The 21,830-nt window shown below is 48.7% G+C and overlaps 2 protein-coding genes across 3 annotated transcripts in view; one reads left to right on the top strand and one right to left on the bottom strand.

The window, feature by feature from the left end:
* LOC310663206 (histone H4) overlaps positions 1-21,830 on the top strand; it is a 113,536-nt gene that overhangs the window by 49,877 nt on the left and 41,829 nt on the right. The window lies entirely within an intron of this gene.
* The window catches only part of KIF4A (kinesin family member 4A), a 39,922-nt gene continuing 18,889 nt past the window's right edge, over positions 798-21,830 (bottom strand). For both annotated transcript variants that reach the window (XM_083410058.1, XM_083410059.1), the window contains 18 exons: positions 21,433-21,489; positions 20,035-20,220; positions 19,737-19,840; positions 19,513-19,657; positions 17,980-18,090; positions 15,545-15,628; positions 13,723-13,836; positions 13,406-13,561; positions 12,399-12,484; positions 11,627-11,756; positions 10,851-11,021; positions 9,436-9,543; positions 8,258-8,335; positions 8,057-8,161; positions 6,252-6,401; positions 4,913-5,032; positions 2,466-2,588; positions 798-1,081 (listed from right to left, as the gene is read on the bottom strand). In XM_083410058.1, the coding sequence (XP_083266184.1) occupies positions 914-1,081; positions 2,466-2,588; positions 4,913-5,032; positions 6,252-6,401; positions 8,057-8,161; positions 8,258-8,335; positions 9,436-9,543; positions 10,851-11,021; positions 11,627-11,756; positions 12,399-12,484; positions 13,406-13,561; positions 13,723-13,836; positions 15,545-15,628; positions 17,980-18,090; positions 19,513-19,657; positions 19,737-19,840; positions 20,035-20,220; positions 21,433-21,489 (2,196 nt within the window). In that variant the 3' untranslated portion in view covers positions 798-913. The remainder of the gene's footprint in view (positions 1,082-2,465; positions 2,589-4,912; positions 5,033-6,251; positions 6,402-8,056; positions 8,162-8,257; positions 8,336-9,435; positions 9,544-10,850; positions 11,022-11,626; positions 11,757-12,398; positions 12,485-13,405; positions 13,562-13,722; positions 13,837-15,544; positions 15,629-17,979; positions 18,091-19,512; positions 19,658-19,736; positions 19,841-20,034; positions 20,221-21,432; positions 21,490-21,830) is intronic.

Below are 21,830 nucleotides of genomic sequence, written 5' to 3'. Positions count from 1 at the left end.
AACATTTAAAAACACATCCAATATTTCCATATCTTTACCTTTCATTTACTTGTTTCATTGACCTCACACCTCCCTTTTTTGTATTCTAGTTCAATTAGCTATTTCAGCAAATCCTTTCCATCTTTCTCAATTTTTTGTTCTAGAATTTATCTTAACACAATCTAACTTTTAATTTTCCACTTTGGCCCATTAACAATCAGCTTTTGCTTAATTCTTTATAACATTTCCGCTAAAACCATATAACTTCATTCCAGCATCCTTCTAACATTCATTAATTTTGCAATATTTCTGTAAATATACTTTGAATTTTTTCCAATCTTCTTCCACCGACTCTTCTCCCTGGTCTCGGATTCTGCCAGTCATTTCCGCCAATTCCATGTAGTCCATCAAGCTCTGACCTCTTCTTTACGAAACCCAAGAGAGCTGCATTCTGTTCTTCCCAACTCTCTTTCAATAAAAAAAGATTTGTATGTATGTTCACATAAAGGCCACTTGGCCCCTATACCTAAGCCTGTTTAGACCAAGACTCTTGTCAAGCCACCCCTCTCACCTGTCCTGCTCTGCACTCAGGTGTTTCTGCATGGAAGGAGACTTTGAGGTATGGGGACCAGTGCAGGGGGTAGAAGCCTTGTGACGTTTCCATAGCCGCTGTTGCACCCATTGAACCTCCTGCTCTTGGTCCTGGGCTCCCCAGTCCCTGGTATACCCTCCAACAAGGGAATAGACAACTCTCAAGTCTGAAAATGTTTTCCCACCCCTTGCTGAAGGAGCTAATAAGTGAGAACAAGACACTCTGATATACTTGGATTTCCTTTATTCAAAAAACGTATAAGCTCTAAAAACAACACTATACACTATAAAAATATCCGTTGCCTGCAGGCCCAAGCTTTCCTTTCCAAGCCTGCGCCGGCCCTCAACCATCTTCCTTAATTGGTGTGCAGCCTGAGAAGTAGTTGCTTCTAGTGCTGTGAAGCCTTTTCCTCCCCTTCTTCATGGCTGCTGGTGGTGAGATCTTGATAGATTCGTCTCCCAGTGCAAATAAGGAAGTGGCAGGCAGAATCTCATTTTTTTCCTCCAGGACCTGGGAGCGGGGAGAGAGAAAAAGGAGACTGCAGTTACACAGCCTGAGCTGCCATTTCATTTCACAAGGGGAGGGGGGAGGGTTTCCAAACAGGCATGTTTGGGTTCAGTGAAGCAGACTGGATTATCTGCACAGGGATGAACGGGACATCAGGAAGGAGAGCTTCCTGGAAAAGAAAATTAAATTGTGCCTGCCCACAGCAAAAAGGTTAACACTCCTGTCCTTCAAGAATTCAAGGCTGGAACAGGCAAGATTAAGGAGTTCAGCAGCGAATGCTACATCAGACAAGCTGTTTGTGGTGTGAACAGGGAAGCACAGATGGAGGGGGGCATTTTATTTCCATGTTGTTTTCAGGCACTGGGCAAATGCAGACAAGTGTTTACTGAGTGGCAGCTTATCAGGGTGGGCACATAACTGGTTGCTAAGACGACAGATGAAGAAAGCAAACCTTTTGCCCAGGCATCAATGAACCCAACTTCAATACTATACATTTTTTCATGGGAGTAGCTCAAAACCATTTACAACACAAACCACACACACACAGACGTTAAAACCAAGTACAAAAACAATAAAACAAGAACCTGAAATGCCCATCCATAATAAAATATAATACATAGAAAATGGCAGACAAATGCAACCCATTCCGCTAAAAAGACAAGCAGAGAAAGAAGCCACAAACATATCTTAAGTACCCTCTAAATTAAGGGCTGAAAGCCTGGGGGAATAGAAATATTTTTGCCAGGCACCTAAAGGTAGCCGGGGAGAGCATTCCACTGGAGGAGAAATGGATAAGGACCTCAGATGACTAAAGCAGGGTCCAGATTGGTTCATATGGCGAGAGGCAGTCCCTGAAGTGTTGGGATCCTGACTCAAGGCTTTACAGATCAAAACCAGCTCTTTGAATTGAGCCTGGAAAGTACTCAGCAGCCAGAACAGTTGTGCCAAGATTGGTGTTCTCTGCTTGGACTGCCTTGCCCTGGTCAGCAATCTGGCTGCTGAATTCTTCACCAGCTGCAGCTTCAAAGGCTATCGCACCACATGCAACACGGTCATCTAACCTGGAGGTGACCAAGGACGGACAACAGAAGTTGGGCTATCACCTCTTATCCCCATTAATATTACTTGAAGAATATAATCTGTTTAAAAAAGACATAACCAGTTGGACTAGCCTTACCAAGTGCTTTTACAGACACACACGCCATGGCCAGTCAGTGGCCACGGGGTAAATGGATGTCCCTATGCAGTCATTTCGTTACCCCTTCAAGTGTGTACCAGGCTATGGGGAACTCACAGCTCTGCAACAACCCCACAAGTGCCCTTTCCTAGCCCCAAAGCGAAACCAGAGCCGTGCTCAATGCCACCTGCATCTCTGCAATCCTCATACCTTTCTGGTAGGTGCAACAGCTGGCGGTTCAAAAAAGGTGTCTCCTCCAGTTGCCAGAGTAGGATCTTCCGGGTCGAAGCTGTCCTTTGAATCTCCCGCTTGCTCATCGGCAAGCACCCCTTCCTAAGGGGGGGAAAGGCAGGGCACACGCTAGCCTGGACTGCACTTGATGCTTGGCATCTGCTCCAGCCCATAAAGCGACAGGGACCCGATCCCCATGGAGGGAAGAGCTCAGCATGCTCAGGGGCTACCCCAAGCAGTGCCAAAACACCCTTCCCTCGGTGCCTTGCTAACCATCACACAAACTCCCTGAGCTGGTCTTAGCACTGGGGGGGACGGGAGTCAGGGATTAAGCATGTCAGTTTTTGAATGGGATTAAATCTTAAAGCAGAATCAGACAAAAAAACCATTAAATACCGTATTTTTCGCACCATAGGACACACCGGACAATAGGACGCACCTTGTTTTAGAGGGGGGAGAACAAGAAAAAAAAAATCTCCCCCTCTCTGCCCAGCACCCCTTCAGCAAAGCGGCAGGAGGCGCTGTGCAGAGAGAGGGAGAATTTTCCCCCTCTTGTTTTCCTGCTCTAAAACAAGGTGCCGTTTAAGCTGCGTTCAGGTGGCTACCGACAGTGCACACCGACCCCTCTTGCTCTCCAGGCTTCAGGTTCCTTTCAACCTGCTCTTTGGGGCTGGCGGGGGGAAGCCCATCACCAGCCCCAAAGAGCAGGTATGGGAGCAGCGGAAAGGCGCAGCGGAGAGGCTGCTGCCATAGTCGCACGCCACTTCTCCAGCTGGGAGAGGGTCGCGGGGCTATGGCTTCTTTAGCCCCGCACACACTCTCTCGGCTGGAGAGGTGATGTGCGGCTATAGAGGTTCCTGCCATAGCTGCGCGTCACCTCTCCAGCCGGGAGAGGGTCGCGGGGCTATGGCGTCTTCGCTCCATAGGACGCACACACATTTCCCCTTCATTTTTGAAGGGGAAAAAGTGCGTCCTATAGAGCGAAAAATACGGTACCTGTCTCTCTACCAGGGCAATTGCAGCCTAAACAGGAGGAGTGGGGAGGGAACCCCTGCACCTCCATCAGGCAAGGCCTCCATCCACGTGCCTTGCTCTACCCTCTGCTTCTCAATGTGTATTGTATTGTTTTGTGTACTGTGGCTTGCCGTTGTTTTATTGATTATAGTTTAGATATTATTGTAACTGTGGAGCGGATTTCTGTTTAACTTTTATATGTTATTATTATGTTATACTATTCTAATTGATGGTTGAACGTTGCTATTTTGATGTAGGCTGCCTATTTTAAAGTTATGTTTTATTATCACATTTTTGTATTGCATTAGATTGTTATAAGATGTACATTTTTTGTTTCTTCGGCTTGTAAACCGCCTTGAGTACTGTAAGATAGAAAGGCGGTATACAAATTAAAAACGATGATGATGATGTTGTTGTTGCTGGACTACAACTCGCACCATCCCTGGCTATTGGCCATGTTGCAAGAGCTGGTGTGAGTTGGAGTCCAACAACCTCTAGAGACCAGTTTCCCCCTTATGAATTACAGGATGGGAGAATGGAAGGCTGGCCTCCGTGTGAAGTGTCCTTGTGCTTAGCAGGCAGCAGAGCATGCATGAAGGGGTTAAGAAGAAGAAGAAGAAGAGTTTGGATTTCATATCCCGCCTTTCACTCCCCTTCAGGAGTCTCAAAGCGGCTAACAATCTCCTTTCCCTTCCTCCCCCACAACAAACACTCTGTCAGGTGAGTGGGGCTGAGAGACTTCAGAGAAGTGTGACTGGCCCAAGGTCACCCAGCAGCTGCATGTGGAGGAGCGGGGAATCGAACCCGGTTCCCCAGATTACGAGACTACCGCTCTTAACCACTACACCACACTGGCTCTTAACCCACTCTCGGGAGGCAGGCTTATAAAGGTGACCCATAAGCATTGATTGGGCTTACCAAAATATGCGCATTTTCTGCAGGGAGTGGAGGGGATCCGAGGATGGCTGTGTTGCTCTCCCTCTGCTTGTGAGAATTTGTCACCCATGAATCCCCTCGTCCACTGCAAGGGCGGGGGGGGGGGGGACTCCTCCCCAACTGCAGGATAACACACCCTTTGGGGTTACCTTCTGGGCTATTTATGTGTGGCATCTTGAAAAAAGGCATATAAAAGCCTTTGAGCCCCATGCAAAAAGAGTCACCAACTCCTTCCTGCCAAGAGGCAGAAGATTTCCCTTTGGCCCTGCAGCCTGGAGTTCCAGCCCGATCAATTCCCACCGGCTTTCTCATCTCACTTCCCAGCCTGCTGCAGCAAGCCGGGAAGCCAGGACAAGAGCTGTGCATGATTTGCCCTCAACTTTAACACGCCCTGCCTGCTGGGAGGTGGAGGAGGCAACTCCAGGGCTGTCCTGCTCCCTCAAAGAGAAAAGGAGCTCCTGCCGGGGGTTGCTCACCAAATCATAGTGCTCGCGGTTCCGACACCTCCCGTACTCGCAGCGACAGTCCTCGGAGCAGGCCATCTTTTGCTTACGGCAGCCGCACTTCTTGTTTCCACAGCGGCCTCGGCAGGTGCACTGCAAAGGGAGAGCTCAGTGAGAGAGCAGAAAACACACGTGGAACAGCCCACAAATGGCATGTACCGCCATTGCCATGGTGGCCCCGCAAGGCCTCTGCTGCTGTATCTGTTTCTGGGACTCAACTCCTTTCAGGTTTGGGGCTCTGAAATGAGGAATGGGCCATGTTTGACCCGCACAGATTCTTCCTAGCTGTCAGAGCCAGCATGCATGATGCAGGCTGCCAAGGTGGTGCCCGTGGGCACATATATGCCCATAGAGGCTTTCCCCCAGGATCCCCAACCGCCACTGAAATTAAGCTTGAAATTGATTGCATCCGTTGCAATCAATAGGCTAGGTCACAGAGCTTATGGTATGTGTGAGGTTTTTTTTTTTTTGGGGGGGGGGGGGGAACCAACAGCCTCTCCAGTTTGCAAACGCATCCACAGGTCCTGAAAAGGTTTGCTGGAGCATCTTGACACTCCTTTGCTCCAAGACTGCAAGGTCACCCAAGGCACACTCAGATCAGCTGTCACAGAATTTTAATTTTTCAATTTAAAGCCATCAACTGTTCCACGAAAGGTGGAGGATTTGCACCAGAAACTCCTTAAGATATTTAGACACATTTGGCTGAACAGCATTCAATGTGCACATTGTGGGAATCCATCAATGTAGAACCTAGCAATAATCACTGAGGTGGTTTTAATTAATAAATAAGACGATGACACAAATTTGTGGAGGACAAGGAGATCTATCATCGGTTAGTCATTAAGCTGGATGAATGGAGCCTCCATGCTCAGTGACAATACAGTGGTACCTCGGGTTACATACGCTACATACGTTTTAGGTTACAGACTCTGCTAACCCAGAAACAGTGCTTCAGGTTAAGAACTTTGCTTCAGGATGAGAACAGAAATCGTGCAGCGGCAGCAGGAGGCCCCATTAGCTAAAGCGGTGCTTCAGGTTAAGAACAGTTTCAGGTTAAGAACGGACCTCTAAAACGAATTAAATACTTAACCCAAGGTACCACTGTATATCTTTGAGTATTTTCATTACTGGGATGGATATCAGAAGAGGGATGATGCCTTTGTGTCCCCACAGGGCAGTGTTGGAAGCAAGACAGCTGAACCTGATGTGCCCTTGGGGCTGGTCTACCAGAGCGAACCCTTGCATTGCTCCTCCTGGCCAGATTTCAGGAGGCAGCTTCCTAAACGTCAGCCGTCCTTCTCGATGATCCTACCCCCAGAATGCTCTGCCTGGCTCCTCTGGAAAGCTTGTACGGCACCCACTCTGCATCTTCCATTGCTTTGGCCTCATCCGAGTCAGAAGATGAGTCTTCCTCGTCCATGTCGGCTGGAGGCAGGGAGGTCATTCGCCTGCGAGACTTTGGCTGAAGGGGGGGAACCGAATAATAATAAATTTATATTTATATCCCGCCCTCCCCAGCCGAAGCTGGGCTCAGGGCGGCTAACAACAATAAAACATTCTAAAATCATTTCATTATAAAATTAATTCAAATCAAATTGACGGAAACCATTGGGCTAAAATTCTGTGAAGATTCCCAAAGGAGGGAGTCAGGCTGTGCCCTGACCAAAAGCCTGATGGAACAGCTCTGTCTTGCAGGCCCTGCAGAAAGATGTCAAGTCCCGCAGGGCCCTAGTCTCTTGTGACAGAGCATTCCACCAGATCGGGGCCACAGCCGAAAAAGCCCTGGCTCTGGTTGAGGCCAGCCTACCCTCTCTGTGGCCTGGGACCTCCAAGAGGTTTTTATTTGAAGACCGTAAGGTCCTCCGTGTTACATACCAGGAGAGGCGGTCCCGTAGGTATGAGGGTCCTAGGCCGTATAGGGCTTTGAAGGTTAAAACCAGCACCTTCAACCTGATCCTGTACTCCACTGGGAGCCAGTACAGCTGGTATAGCACCGAGTGAATGTGATCTTACAGCGAGGACCCCGTAAGGAGTCTCGCCGCGGCATTCTGCACCCGCTGGAGTTTCTGCGTCAGTCAGAAGAAGACAAGCTCACCATTTCTGCCTCACTCAAGTTATGGAACAAAGGCAGCCGCACAAAAAATGATCAGGCCAGGTTGGCTGCAGCTGGTGGAAGTTGGAACCCAAAGCCCACCTAGTCAAGGTTAGCGATTTTCTCAAGCAATATAATTTGAGGCGCCATTTGGGGATCAGAGACGAGCCTTTTTACTTATTTGCTGCATTCCTATCCCAATCTTTCCTCCAAGGAGCTGTACACAACAACCCTGCGAGGTAGTTCAGGCTGAGAGCCAGGGACTCCTGCGAGCTTCATGGCCGAGTGGGAATTTGAACCCGGGTCTCCCAGGTCCTAGTCTGACACCCTAACCATTTCACCATGCTGGCATGAACATTAAGGCAGCCACTAAGAGCTGTAATGTATTTTGACTTGTGCTTCTAATCCATACAGTGGTACCTCGGGTTACATACGCTTCAGGTTACATACGCTGCAGGTTACAGACTCCGCTAACCCAGAAATAGTGCTTCAGGTTAAGAACTTTGCTTCAGGATGAGAACAGAAATCCTGCTCCGGCAGTGCGGCAGCAGCGGGAGACCCCATTAGCTAAAGTGGTGCTTCAGGTTAAGAACAGTTTCAGGTTAAGTACGAACCTCCGGAACGAATGATGTGCCGTATTTTTTGCTCTATAAGACTCACTTTTTCCCTCCTAAAAAGTAAGGGGAAATGCGTATGTGTATTACAGAGCGAATGCAGGCTGTGCAGCTATCCCAGAAGCCAGAACAGCAAGAGGGATTGCTGCTTTCACTTCACAGCGATCCCTCTTGCTGTGCTGGCTTCTGAGATTCAGAACATTTTTTTCTTGCTTTCCTGCTCCAAAAACTAGGTGCGTCTTGCGGTCTGGTGCATCTTATAGAGCGAAAAATACGGTACTTAACCCGAGGTACCACTGTACCCAGCTTTATCTTTCAGGTGATGGGATGGAGCAGCCATACAAACAAGCTCTGTAGCACACAGACCCCCCGCCTTGCTTCTCCGCCCCGCCCCACCGGAAGGACACACACCTTGGGTGGAATGTATTCGAAGGGGGACTCCGGGGTGCCTGCTGCAGGGGCCGGCTGGCCATTGCAGATCTTCTGGCCACTGACAGCTTGAAAAACTCTCAGTTTCTGTTGGGAAGAAAGGGAGGAGTGTGAGGTTCACTGAGTGGCAGGAGCAAAGTCAGCTCCTCTAATAGCAGCCGCTGCTGTCACTCCCAGACCTACCTGTCTGAGAGTTTCAATCTCTTCTTGGTGTTCCTGGTTCTTTTCAAAAACCTCCCTCATCTTGGCCAGCTCTTCTTCCTGTCCACAGTAAAGAAGGCAAAAGGCTCTTAAGGTCTCATCTTCAGCTGCAAAGAAACCCACACTTTCGGGTGTTTGCACACCTAGGATTTGTGCAATCCCTGCCTTCTAAAGATTTGAAGAGGGCTACTAAGAATGAAAGAATGCTTGATATTTCCCCCAGCTCTGATTTTTTAAAATTATTTTTTAAAAAATTATTATATCATAAAGAAGGCTGATCGCCAAAGGAGTGATGCTTTTGAATTATGGTGCTGGAGGAGACTCTTGAGAGTCCCATGGACTGCAAGAAGATCTAACCTCTCCATTCTGAATGAAATCAGCCCTGAGTGATCACTGGAAGGACAGATCCTGAAGCTGAGGCTCCAAGACTTTGGCCACCTCATGAGAAGAGAGGACTCCCTGGAAAAGACCCTGATGCTGGGAAAGATGGAGGGCACAAGGAGAAGGGGGCGACAGAGGACGAGATGGTGGGACAGTGTTCTTGAAGCTACCAGCATGAGTTTGACCAAAGTGGGGGAGGCAGTGGAAGACAGGAGGGCCTGGCGTGCTCTGGTCCAGGGGGTCATGAAGAGTCGGACACAACTAAACAACAAGGATAGAGCCTTGAGTGCCATCACTTGAAGTTCCAACTTCTGGCCTACAGGATACACTGGTTGATTTAGAGACTCCCCACACACCACACCACATTTTCTCCCTCCTCCCAGCAACACCACAATCCGTCCAGTCACACACACAGCCCCTTCAAAACTTACTTAAATGACTAGAGCTAGCATTGCTTTGCATGTTTTGAGAAACAGAAAAATGTGGAAGAACAACTACCGTATCAGCACAGCCTTCAAAAATGAGGGAGAGCAGAGAAGACACTTTGGTTACAAAGCCAGTGGATGATAAAGCAGAGATCGACAAGAAGAGCCTCAAAAGTCGGAGCCCAAATCATGCAGCCTCATTCAGTGACACAATGCCAGCACCACAAGCCTTGTTGCTTATAGATGGGATTCCTTCCCACCAGCAAAGGGAACAGCTGGAATGGTTGGATGGCCAACACGGCTGCCTTTGAGGGGGCAGGAGCAACCACGCCTAAGAGACACAGCAGCTTATACCTGGAACTTGATGCGCTCGAGTTGCTGCTGCTCCCGTTCTGAAATGGAAGTCTCCAGCTTCTTCTCTGCTTCTTCTTTGTGCTGTATCTGGCTGAGTAGATAGAGTACCTGGGGATGGGTGGAAGAGAGACGTGGATGGGTAGAGAGCTTGGGTCAGATGTGGCACAGTCTGACATTATGTCAGCCGAAGTCTTGAGTTGGCTAAGCCACAAACGTGTGGGATAACCAGCCTCATATAACCAACATGCTTAAGTCTAACTAATGCATGAAGGGGTTAAGACCATAGAGTAAGCTGTCCTGCCAAGCTTAGCTCATCTTGGGAGGGATTAGGTAATTAAGCCTTTGTTCTCTCTCCCAGTCTACCAAAGAAGCTCAATGTATGACGCCTGAGCTGATTACTGCAGCTCAGAACTCATGGCTCTTATAAGTCACTCTTGAGTTCCTATAGTAATAATTTAGGAACTTTCACTACTGTAACTAAGCCAAGTTTTATTGCCTGTGTTTTCTGACTGATGCCTGGAAAACCACATGAACCTGACCTTTGAAGTGTTTGTAAGTAAACTAATTTTTAACTTAACAAATGTGTGGTATTTTATTTATGCTAGGGGAAGTGGGGAACTTTAGAAGATACCCACAAGGGCATATTTTAAAGGTCTAACCTCCTCTATTTCCACGCTTTATTTTGCTGCATGTTTTGTGATTTTAAATCTCTGCTGGGGTTTCTCTAACCAAAGAATACTTGACCCAAACCTGGATCTTGGGGGCATTCTAGTGGGTGGAGCCAAGCAAATTCGTTCTAATTTTCTTCCCACCCACCTCAATACTGAGTTCTACAAGGGGCAACACTGAGAATGGAGAGGAAGCTGGCAGGCAGACAGGGCCACCCTCTGGACTGGTTGTAAGTTAAGTCAGGCAGGCGGACAGGATGGGGTTGTCTGACGGTAGTTCATGGACCAGTATTCAATCTCAGCATTTTATCACCAGATCACCCACGTTTTCTAGCCACTGCACAACACAGAGTTCTAAACACCGAAAGAACTTGGAGCACCCCAAGCCTGCAAACTTTACTGAGAAGGCAGCAACCAAATTGCCCTTTCTCTGCTGCTGCTGACCACTGGCACTGCAGTTCTCCATAAGGGCACACCCAGGGATCCCCTTCACAGCCACCCCTCTGCTAACAGGAGACTGTACTAAGCCAAATTCATAGGTGTGGGCAAAGGGTCCTTAACCTGGAAATCAGGTTAAATGTGCCAGCAGCAAAGCCTGGTTAGGACTACTCTAGAAAACCTGGAGTAGGTAGAGAGAGACTGGGCGGTCAACTGCTCAGAATGGGATTTTGGGATGGGTGTAGTTTTTGTAGCTGCTGCAGACGTAAGTGGGGTTTTGGGGGTTGGGGTGGGGGTGGCAGGTGATACCTTTTCTTGATGCTGCTGCTCCTTCTGGACCAGCTGACTCTCGTGCTCCGCTTCCATTTCTGCCACAACCTTTCGCTCTTCGAGAAGCATTTTATGCATGTCGGCACATGTGGTTTTGGTCTGCTGCAAACGGTTCTCCAGTTTCCCATTCTCCACTTTTGAGGAGACCAGCTTTGAAATACACATGCATGGGGGGGGGGGGTGCGGAGAGAGAGAGAGACACACAGAGAGCACAATATTAAAAGGCATCAGGCTGAAGAATTTGCATCTAGGACCAAGGGGCTTTTGGCAGTTCCCTCACTGCAAAAAGTCAAGTTGCAGAGACTTCTCGGTGGAATACCCTCCCGTTACATGTCAAGGAGATAAATAACTATACATCTGAAGACATTTGAAGGCAGCCCCATATAGGGAAGTGTTTAATGTTTGGTTGCGCTTCTTTATTTGTTGGGAGCTGCCCAGAGTGGCTAGGGCAATGCAGTCAGGTGGGTGGGGTACAAATAATAAAAATATTATCTTGCCAACTGGCATCATTGTGCTCATTCAGTACAGGAAAGGTACAGAACTATCTTTAAGAAAGAGTTGAGCTGTCAAGCAACAGAAGCTAGGAGGGCTGCCCCCTTTAGCCCACGAGGGGTCACTGCCACTGTGTCACTGCCCCTTCTACCCCCCCCCCCCAGGCCTCTTATTTGTTCTAGAGACTCAAATCCCTGGGTTCCATTCCAGAGCCGCCTGCCTCTTCGTTCCCGCCCGCCTCCTCTGCTGCCACTCAAGCTTACTTCGCCAATCAGGTATTTGATGGCACACTTGGCTTCCGCAAGGTTGGTGATGCTCTCCCAGCGCTGCTTGGTGCGGTCGCCGGCGTCTGCGTCAAGCAGTTTCTGCTGCAGGTCAGCAATCTGGGCGCTCCTTGGGAAGAAGAAGCCACCGCATTAATTCGCATCGGATTTACCAAAAGAGAAGATCGTCTGGGGAACTTGGGCGATTTGGCCCCTGCTAGTGTTGGAGGAACTGTGACCAGAGCAGCAGCAGCAGCCCTGGGTGAATACGCAGTTGCTTAGGCTGCCAGGCTGGGTTTAATTTACTAAGAGACCTGCTGTGGTCCAGAGATGATGCAGCAGAGTGGCAGATAAATGACTGGAGGACTGAGAGGGAAACTTCAGCACCTCCTGAATCTGCCACCTCTTACCCCCTTTCCACAGGAAACAGCCACAATAAGCTTTCCCAGATGTTTTCAGAATAAGATGAATGTTACACAGCAACAGAAGATTGAAGAATCGCAGAACTGTAGAGTTGGAAGGGACCCCAAGCGTCCATAGTTAGAACTATGGAATTTGCAACCATGAGATGATGAACACTAGAGCTCAGACAGCCTTAAAAGGGGGTTAGAAAGTCAATGGAGCCAATAGGTACTAGTCAATCAAGGTTATATACTGGAGGCGGTATGCCTCTAAATTCCTAACCAGGCTAGATTAGCCTCCAGCTGGAGGAGATTTTCTTACACTCTTTGTTGTGGCTTTGCTTCTTCTGAGACTTGAAAACACCCCATACCTGAGCTCCATCTCTGTTTCGAGGCTCTCTATTTGCTTGGCGATGGAATGCTCCATTTCCGCAGCTTTATGGGAAAACGTGCGCCTCTGGAAAAGGAGGATGGGAACGGAATCAGAAAATAAGCAGAGCACAGGGAGAGGAGCTCCCTCCCCATGGAGATGGGGTGGGACTCAGTTCAGAAGATGCGGCAGTTTAACTCTAAGAGAAGCAGCAGTAGCCATTTCCAGCAGGGCAAGACTTAGATTTTCCCCTCTGGAAGTGGATCTGCCATGGTGGGGAAGCAGAACCAGCTTCTGGAAGATCTCCTGTCCCCAGTGCAGAATGAGAGAATGCACCCTTTACAGCAGGGGTGGAGAATCTGGGGGCCAAATGCAGCCCCAAGCCTTTCGGGGGTCTCCTTCTCCCCCACTCCCATTGCACCTGCTGGAGTGTTCTACCCAGTGGCGTAGCGTGGGTTGTCAGTACCCGGGGCAAGGCAAGTAATTTGTGCCCCCTAACCCGGGGCAAGGCAAGTCATTTGCCCCCTCCCCGCTGCACTGTCCCTCCCCCAGATAGTCCCTCGCTCTCTCTCCGCACCGCACCGCACGCCTGGCACCCTCCCCTCCACTGTGGGCGGCGACCCGGCGGCTCGGATCGGATTCGCACAGCCAGCACTGCAGTGAGAGAGAGTGAGTGAGCCAGGTAGGGGCAGAGAGCTGCGAGCGTGAGCGCACCCCCCCCCCAGATGTTGCGCCCAGTGCGGCCGGCCCCCCCTGCACCCCCCACGCTACGCCACTGGTTCTACCTAGGTAAAATGTCTGTGTGAGCACTGAAAATGCCAGGATGGAGGATCAAGAGGGCTGCACAAGTAAGAGTAGAAATTAGCTTCACTCCGCAAAGGCAAAATTCACACTCGTTGCTCCACCCATTTTTGCCTGTGGCCCTGCCCCCTACAGGCAGAAGCCTATTTCCTGCATCAGAAGACCCCTTCCTTCCCCCTTTCCGCTGCAGCCTGCATCACTGCCCACCTTGTACTTTGACGGAAGGTTCTCCCCAGCATCTCGCTTCTCTTTAAGCGAGGCAATCTCCTTCGCCAAGGTCTTACGGTCCTCCAGGAGGTCGTTGAGGTGACGCTGAGCCTCTTCGATGCTAACAAGGACCTCCACTTCGTTCGCGAGCCAGCTCTGCGCAAGATGGAAGCTGGTTACGAGAGAGGGTCGGCGGAAAGGTGGCCAGAACCCACCCCATGGTGCCTGCAAGCCAACTTTGCCTCTCCCCTGGAATAAGCCGTTTGAGCCACTGTGAATCTGCCCTTAGCAGAAACAAGGAGAGCTACAGCCCCTACCTTCACCCGAGCAGCAACTCCCTCAATCCCGCGGTTGACGTTCTCTTTTCGCTTATTGGTAGCCTCTTGCTGCTTCTGGAGAGCATCCTTTAAGCGCTTGTTGGCAGCAGCGGCCTGTGAGAGAGGGGTGGAGGCTGGTGTGTCGAAACAGGACCCAAGGCACAAACTTTCATAATCCCTTGCTTGGCAATGAAACTCACTGGGTGACCTTAGGATAGCCACTCTCGAAAGCTAGCCTCGCCCTGGGATTTTAGGAGGATGAAGAGCTGGAGGTGGGGGCTGCTATAGCCCAAGGGTCAGATCAAGAGCTGGCCAACCCTCCACAGGCCATTTTCAACAGGGATGGAACAAATTCAAAGGGGCTCCCTATCGCCACTTATTAGTTGACCGGTGCTAACAAAGAGTCCCTTTGAACTTGTCAATTTGCAGATCCAAAGCTGATTGCAAAAGCGGGGAGGATGTCCTTCTGCAAGGGCAGCTTGCATCCAAACCACGCCTGTAGCGTCTTCGAAAAGGGCTCACTGTCAGCAGACCCAGCTAGCCAAGGAGCAACTGGGAGCACAATTTAAGCTCCCGGTTGTTCCTTCTTTGCCTGCCTCGCCCAACATCACTTATGACTTCAGGTGTGAGGCAGGTGGGTGCGGTTTGGGGGAATCGGCCCTGCGACCCACAGCCAGAGGTTTCCTACCTCTGCCTCAGAAGGGTGGTATAAAAATGTAACCGCCAATGTGCTCCGAGAAGAGATTTGATGTTCTCCTACTCAAAAATGAGGATTTTCACAGGCTTTGAAGTCAGTGTTCTAAGAACTCTTTGCTTTAAAATAAAGAGCCTCAGCCAGGATGGCTGACGAGGACAAACGGAGAATCAAAAATGTGTAAGCAAGTACAGTGGTGCCCCGCAAGACGAATGCCTCGCAAGATGGAAAACCCGCTAGACGAAAGGGTTTTCCGTTTTGGAGGTGCTTCGCAGGACGAATTTCCTATGGGCTTGCTTCGCAAGACGAAAATGTCTTGCGAGTTCCTGCGATTTTTTTTCGCTCCCCACCCCCTTTTTCTAAGGCACTAAGCTGCTAATAGCCTTTTAGCAGCTAATCCGCTAATCCCTTAAGCCTTTAATAACCGCTAAACCGCTAATAGCGCTAATCCGCTAATGGGGTTGCTTCGCAAGATGAAAAAACCGCTAGACGAAGAGACTCGCAGAACGAATTAATTTCATCTTGCGAGGCACCACTGTACTTAGAATCCTAGAATTGTAGAGTTGGAAGGGATCCCAAGGGCCAACCAGTCTAACCCCCTGCAATGCAGGACCGAGGTTAACTCATTGAAGATTACAAGAAAGCTGTTACCTATCCTCTAGCTACTATGCCATTGACCTCCGGTCTATGCTAGGCTTTCCAGCAAAGTTAGTGTCTTAAACCAGGACAGGAGAACCACCTGTGGCCCTCCAGTTCTTGCTGAATACAACTCTCATTACCCCCTGACCGTTGGGCCAGGCTGGCTGTTGGGAGTCAGAGGCTGACCATGTTTGCAAGGCCACCGGTTCTCCAGCCCTGGTTTAAACTATGAATCCTAGAGGCAAAATTAAGTCAAGCATACTCCATTTAACACCACGTATTCTAGACTCTCTACACAATCAGAGGGAGGGAAGAGCTTTGTATTCCCCCACTTCTGATTTACTGAATCAGGGAATTCTAATCTCGGGACCTGTCCCTTGTCTCTCTACCCAAAGCATTCAAAGTCTCAGCCTGTCTAATCTTTGTAGATTATTTTAAAAACAGTGGTGCTTCACCAGGCGGAAGGGAATGCTGCCCAAGGCCACTCACCTCCTCTGCTTTTCGCCGGAGGACGGTGGCTTGCTTTTGGAAATCTTGCTCTAGTTTGACAAGTTCATACTGCCTCTTGCGATCCTGAAAGACAAGAGTCAAAATGGATGACCTTTCAACAACCAAGCAGGACAGTGATTTGTGGCTTTGTGTGCTATGGTCTGGACTCAAACTTAGCAAGTCTTGTGACCCACTTTTATAGAAGCATTAAACCCACCTGTATCCTAGAGACCCCATCAAGTAATTTGAAATGCTTGCAAAACAGAACCCAGGACAATCCAAATTCCTGGTGTCTCATAGAATAGAATCATAGAGTTGGAAGAGACCACAAGGGCCATCGAGTCCAACCCCCTGCCAAGCAGGAAACACCATCAGAGCACTCCTGACATATGGTTGTCAAGCCTCTGCTTAAAGACCTCCAAAGAAGGAGACTCCACCACACTCCTTGGCAGCAAATTCCACTGTCAAACAGCTCTTACTGTCAGGAAGTTCTTCCTAATGTTTAGGTGGAATCTTCTTTCTTGTAGTTTGGATCCATTGCTCCGTGTCCGCTTCTCTGGAGCAGCAGAAAACAACCTTTCTCCCTCCTCTAGGTGACATCCTTTTATATATTTGAACATGGCTATCATATCACCCCTTAACCTCCTCTTCTCCAGGCTAAACATGCCCAGCTCCCTTAGCCGTTCCTCATAACGCATCATTTCCAGGCCTAGTATCAAGGAAGACTAGAGAGCCACAGCCAAACAGTTTAGATTACACTGAAGTAGGCCAATGGTATTACTTATTGTAAGGAACACAGAAAGCAGCAGCTTAAGCATTAATACTGGAAGTTACTCAGGTCATTTTTGGGGGGGGGGGGGGGAGAGATTTGCATGTATGGAAACTGGAGTGGAATGGTAGCAAACTTGTCCAAGAGAACTGGCTAATGATTTAGGGCAAGATCAAAGGTCTATTTAATGGCAGAAATGTTTGGCTGACTGGACCCTGGTGAATCATGAGAAACAGAAGGCTTGGCAAGACTTTAGTCAAGTTGAGATCATGCAGCAGGATGAAGGCCGCTCGTTAGTGACTCCGACTGACCTTCATGAGGCTGCTTTTACAGATAAGATTCGCGGATATGTCCTTCCTCCAAAGCAATTAACGTAAAATAAAACAACTCTTTTACAGGAGTTTGCTCCTGAAAGTTAATTAAACAACTAAATCTTAGGGAGAAAGGAGTGAATCGGGAGACAGGAGAATTTGGAGGGACCACAGAGAGACAGCACCACGGTGCCAGCGCCTACCAGGTGTCTTTGCTTATTTTTATTTAGCCACAAGTTTTGCTGATAGAGTTTTGTCTGTTCTGTGGCATTTGGAGCCCAGTTTGTCTTCCCATTGAGAACAGAAGGGATTTCTTGCTTGCCTGTCCTTCAATTATGGAAGCTGCTTTTGGCTATTTTATCCAAGTCAGACTTTTATCTGAGTCAGACTGAGTCCCACGGTGGTTATACAGTGGTACCTCGGGTTACATACGCTTCAGGTTACAGACTCCACTAACCCAGAAATAGTGCTTCAGGTTAAGAACTTTGCTTCAGGATGAGAACAGAAATCATGCTTTGGCGGCGTGGCAGCAGCGGGAGGCCCCATTAGCTAAAGTGGTGCTTCAGGTTAAGAACAATTTCAGGTTAAGTACGGACCTCCGGAACGAATTGAGTACTTGACCCGAGGTACCACTGTATTCCAGCTCCAGGGTCAGAGGCTGTCTGCCTACAATTTAAGGGTCAGATTTAAGGTGCTGCTTTTGACCTTTAAAGGCCTTCACGGCCTAGGACCCTCGTACCTACGGGACCACCTCTCCTGGTATGCCCCACGGAGAGCCTCAAGGTCCATAAATAGCAACACCCTAGTGGTCCCAGGCCCTAAGGAAGTTAGATTAGCGTCAACCAGAGCCAGGGCCTTTTCAACTCTGGCTCCGGCCTGGTGGAACGCTCTGCCTCATGAGACCAGGGCCCTGCAGGAATTTCTGATTTCTTTCCGCAGGGCCTGTAAGACAGAGTTGTTCCGCCTGGCCTTTGGCTTGGAGCCAATTTGATTCCCTCCCTCCCTCTCTTTCTTTTTTCTTTTCCTTCTCCTCCTGCGATGAGGCTACATTTTAATATTTTAATGTTCCATTATTTTAATGTTGTATTTTAATTTTGTTTTTAAGTTGTAATCATTCATCTTGTTTTTATTATTGCTTGTAAGCCGCTCTGAGCCCAGCGTTGGCTGGGGAGGGCGGGGTATAAATAAAAAATTATTATTATTATTATTATTGCAATCACGGGTTGGGAGAGTACCACTGCATTCAGCTTCTCCTTGTGGCCTTTTCCTTTGCAGCATCTGGCTGGCCACTGGGTGAGAACACCCAGCGGCTGCAGGGCTTTTCTGGTACACTTCAGTGCTGACGCTCGACTCACCCGTGCCTTCAGCTGGATGACTTCCTTGTCCTTCTGTTGCCTCCACTGCTTAAACTTCTCAGAGTCCTCTTTCATTTGACGTATCAGCTGAACACGTTGACTCTTCATCGCCTGGAGGGGGAACAAAGGAGGAAAGGCCTTGGGTGAGAATCTGCCTAGCAGGTGTAGCCAGATGCTGGAGGGCTCCCAACTCCCACTGGCCTCAGCACAGCCAAAGGTCAGGGATAACGGGAGGGGAAATTTGACGTCTTGAGGGAACCACATTGCCTATCGCTGAAACAAACACTGAGATGCCCAGATTCTTAGAAGCCTTGAAAATTTTTGGAGCATGCAGCTCGGAGGACTTCAGGAAATCAGCTTGATTGATAAAAGCTTTTGGCACAGACTGGGGAGTTTAAAATCTCCAAATCCTTAGTTTCTTTCGCACAGCCTTGATAACTTGTTAAAAGTCCCCAAGAATCCCATTCAAATTTTCTTGGTTTTTCTAGCTCTCATGCCTGAAAAAGCAAGCATTCAAACTTAAACTAGTTGCTGTTGCTTTTAAACAGTAGCTGAGAAACATAATGGCAGTCAGAGTAAGAATGAACTGCTTTCCTAAGATTATAAAAAATACACACATCTAAAGTGACAGTTATACAGTTACAGTGTCCCTCAAACATGAACCAATAAAATGCCAACCTTGTCAGCTATTCACACCACAAACCCCATTATCTTTCTTATTGTACCCTCTGGGTGTTACGTTTCTGAGCACAATTCAAAATGTTGGTGCTGACCTTTAAAGCCCTAAATGGCCTCAAAGGCCCAGTAGACCTGAAGCAGCGTCTCCACCCCCCATCGTTCTACCTGGACACTGAGGCCCAGCTCCAAGGGCCTTCTGGCAGTTCCCTCCCTGCGAGAAGCCAAGTTACAGGGAACCAGGCAGAGGGCCTTCTTGTTAGTGGCACCCACCCTGTGGAATGCCCTCCCATCAGATGTCAAGGAAATTAGCAACTCTGACTTTTAGAAGACATCTGAAGGCAGCCCTGTTTAGGGAAGTTTTTAATGTTTGATGTTTTGTCATTTTTTAATTATTCATAATACAGTGGTGCCTCGCAAGACGAAATTAATTCGTTCCGCGAGTCTCTTCGTCTAGCGGTTTTTTCGTCTTGTGAAGCAACCCTATTAGCGGTTTAGCGGATTAGCGGCTATTAAAGGCTTAAGGGATTAGCGGATTAGCTGCTAAAAGGCTATTAGCAGCTTAGCGCCTTAGAAAAAGGGGGTGGGGAGCGGGGAAAAAATCGCAAGAATCGCAAGACATTTTCGTCTTGCGAAGCAAGCCCATAGAGAAATTCGTCCTGCGAAGTGCATTGAAAAGCGGAAAACCCTTTCGTCTAGCGGGTTTTCCGTCTTGCGAGGCATTCGTCTTGCGGGGCACCACTGTATTCTGTTGGGAGCCATCCAGTGTGGCTGGGGAAACCCCGGCAGATGAGGAGGGTATAAATAACAATTTACTTTTTTATTTACTTTATTATTATTATTACTACTACTACATACCCGGATTTCCTGGTTCAGTTTGCACACTGTCTGCTCATTGGATTCTTTCATCTTCAGGAGCTTCGACTGCTCCTTCAGCTTCTTCTTCAGATCTGCCATTTCCCCTTCCAGCTCCTGAAGCCGCTTCCTGCGCCGTTCGCTGAGTCTGAAAGGAACACCGCAGCCCTGCAGTCATGAAGGCAACAACCTTCCCCTCTCAAAGCTCCCGATCAGGCGCCTCTTACTTTGCTTGGCTGACATCCTTCTTCGTCATATGAATGCCAAGGACCAGGTCTTCTTTTTCCTTCTGCAGTTTGGCCACCTCCATTTCCAGGTCCTTGATGCTGGTCTTGATTTAAACACACATACATACATTTTTTCAGCACCCCACTAAAAGCACACCCCCCCCCCCGGCTACAGCCGTTTCTTTCCAACAGGCCACATCTCCACCTAAGAAAAGGAGAGGCTGCCCTCCTGTGGCACCCAGTCAAGCAGCCCACTGTGTGTATAGATGCTCACTCCTTCTTGGTCAGCTGCTGTTACCTGGTATTGGCATTGTATGGGCTCCAGCTGGCTGTCGTTCTGAGACATCTTCCTTGCCAAGGCCTCCTTCAGAGCCAGGGCTTTGTTGAGCTCAAGCAACTCTTTGGACATCTGAGCTTGGTGGAGAGCGTGCCGAGTGGCGTACTCATCAGAGGGCCCTTGAGCATCCAAGTCGCCTACTGACACCTAGGGGGGGAGAGGCAAAAGTTTAACTAACATCTGGATTTTTTTAAACAAAATGTTTTGTGTGATTTGCCTTTCTACAATCTTATGTGCATACCAATTAGAGAGCTAATTGATTAGGTGGTCTCTAAAATCTTCTAAATATGGAACGACTGATTGGTTCAAAATTGGGAAAGGAGAACGACAAGGCTGTATATTGTCTCCCTGCTTATTTAACTTATATGCAGAATTCATCATGCGAAAGGCTGGGCTGGATGAATCCCAAGCCAGAATTAAGATCGCCGGAAGAAATATCAACCACCTCAGATATGCAGATGACACAACCTTGATGGCAGAAAGTGAGGAGGAATTAAAGAACCTTTTAATGAGGGTGAATGAGGAGAGCACAAAATATGGTCTGAAGCTCAGCATCAAAAAAACGAAGATCATGGCCACTGGGCCCATCACCTCCTGGCAAATAGAAGGGGAAGAAATGGAGGCAGTGAGAGATTTTATTTTCTTGGGCTCCATGATCACTGCAGATGGTGACAGCAGTCACGAAATTAAAAGACGCCTGCTTCTTGGGAGGAAAGCAATGACAAACCTAGACAGCATCTTAAAAAGCAGAGACATCACCTTGCCGACGAATGTCTGCATAGTTAAAGCTCTGGTTTTCCCAGTAGTGATGTATGGAAGTGAGAGCTGGACCATAAAGAAGGCTGATCGCCAAAAAATTGATGCTTTTGAATTATGGTGTTGGAGGAGACTCTTGAGAGTCCCATGGACTGCAAGAAGATCAAACCTCTCCATTCTGAAGGAAATCAGCCCTGAGTGCTTACTGGAAGGACAGATCCTGAAGCTGAGGCTCCAATACTTTGGCCACCTCATGAGAAGAGAAGACTCCCTGGAAAAGACCCTGATGTTGGGAAAGATGGAGGGCACAAGGAGAAGGGAACAACGGAGGACGAGATGGTTGGACAGTGTTCTTGAAGCTACCAGCATGAGTTTGACCAAACTGCGGGAGGCAGCGGAAGACAGGAGTGCCTGCCGTGCTCTGGTCCATGGGGTCACGAAGAGTCAGACACGACTAAACAACAACAACAAAATCTTCTAAATAAAGGTGCTTGCTGCCATCAGTCCCTTATTGTAGCTGGAGTCCTGTTGACAAGAAACCGCTAGCCATGCATTGAAAAGTACACACAGGATTCGCACCAAGTCAGGAGGCCTCTTACTTACAGCGCTGGAGTCTTGATCAGATGTGTCCATGTCCGTAACGCCAGCAGGGGTTTCACTCTGCGGAGAACACACAAGGTTTGCCTGGCGCCACAAGACAGTCCTATGGTCTGCCAAATGCTCTGTGCAGTTCAGAATGTTACATGCTGCAAACACCAGCAAGCTCTCACCCCAAACAAAAAGGCGCTGCTTGGTCTACTTTTGAACTTCTCCAGGAGCCACCGACACAGAATGTCTTGAATAAAAGGTAAAGGTACCCCTGCCCATACGGGCCAGTCTTGACAGGCTCTAGGGTTGTGCGCCCAGCTCACTCAAGAGGCCAAGGGCCAGCGGTGTCCGGAGACACTTCCGGGTCACGTGGCCAGCGTGACATCGCTGCTCTGGCGAGCCAGAGCCGCACA

Source organism: Podarcis tiliguerta, assembly GCF_965153285.1.
Source record: "Podarcis tiliguerta genome assembly, chromosome: 13".
Classification (NCBI taxonomy): domain Eukaryota; kingdom Metazoa; phylum Chordata; class Lepidosauria; order Squamata; family Lacertidae; genus Podarcis; species Podarcis tiliguerta.
This window is presented reverse-complemented; position numbering and strand designations above follow the sequence as displayed.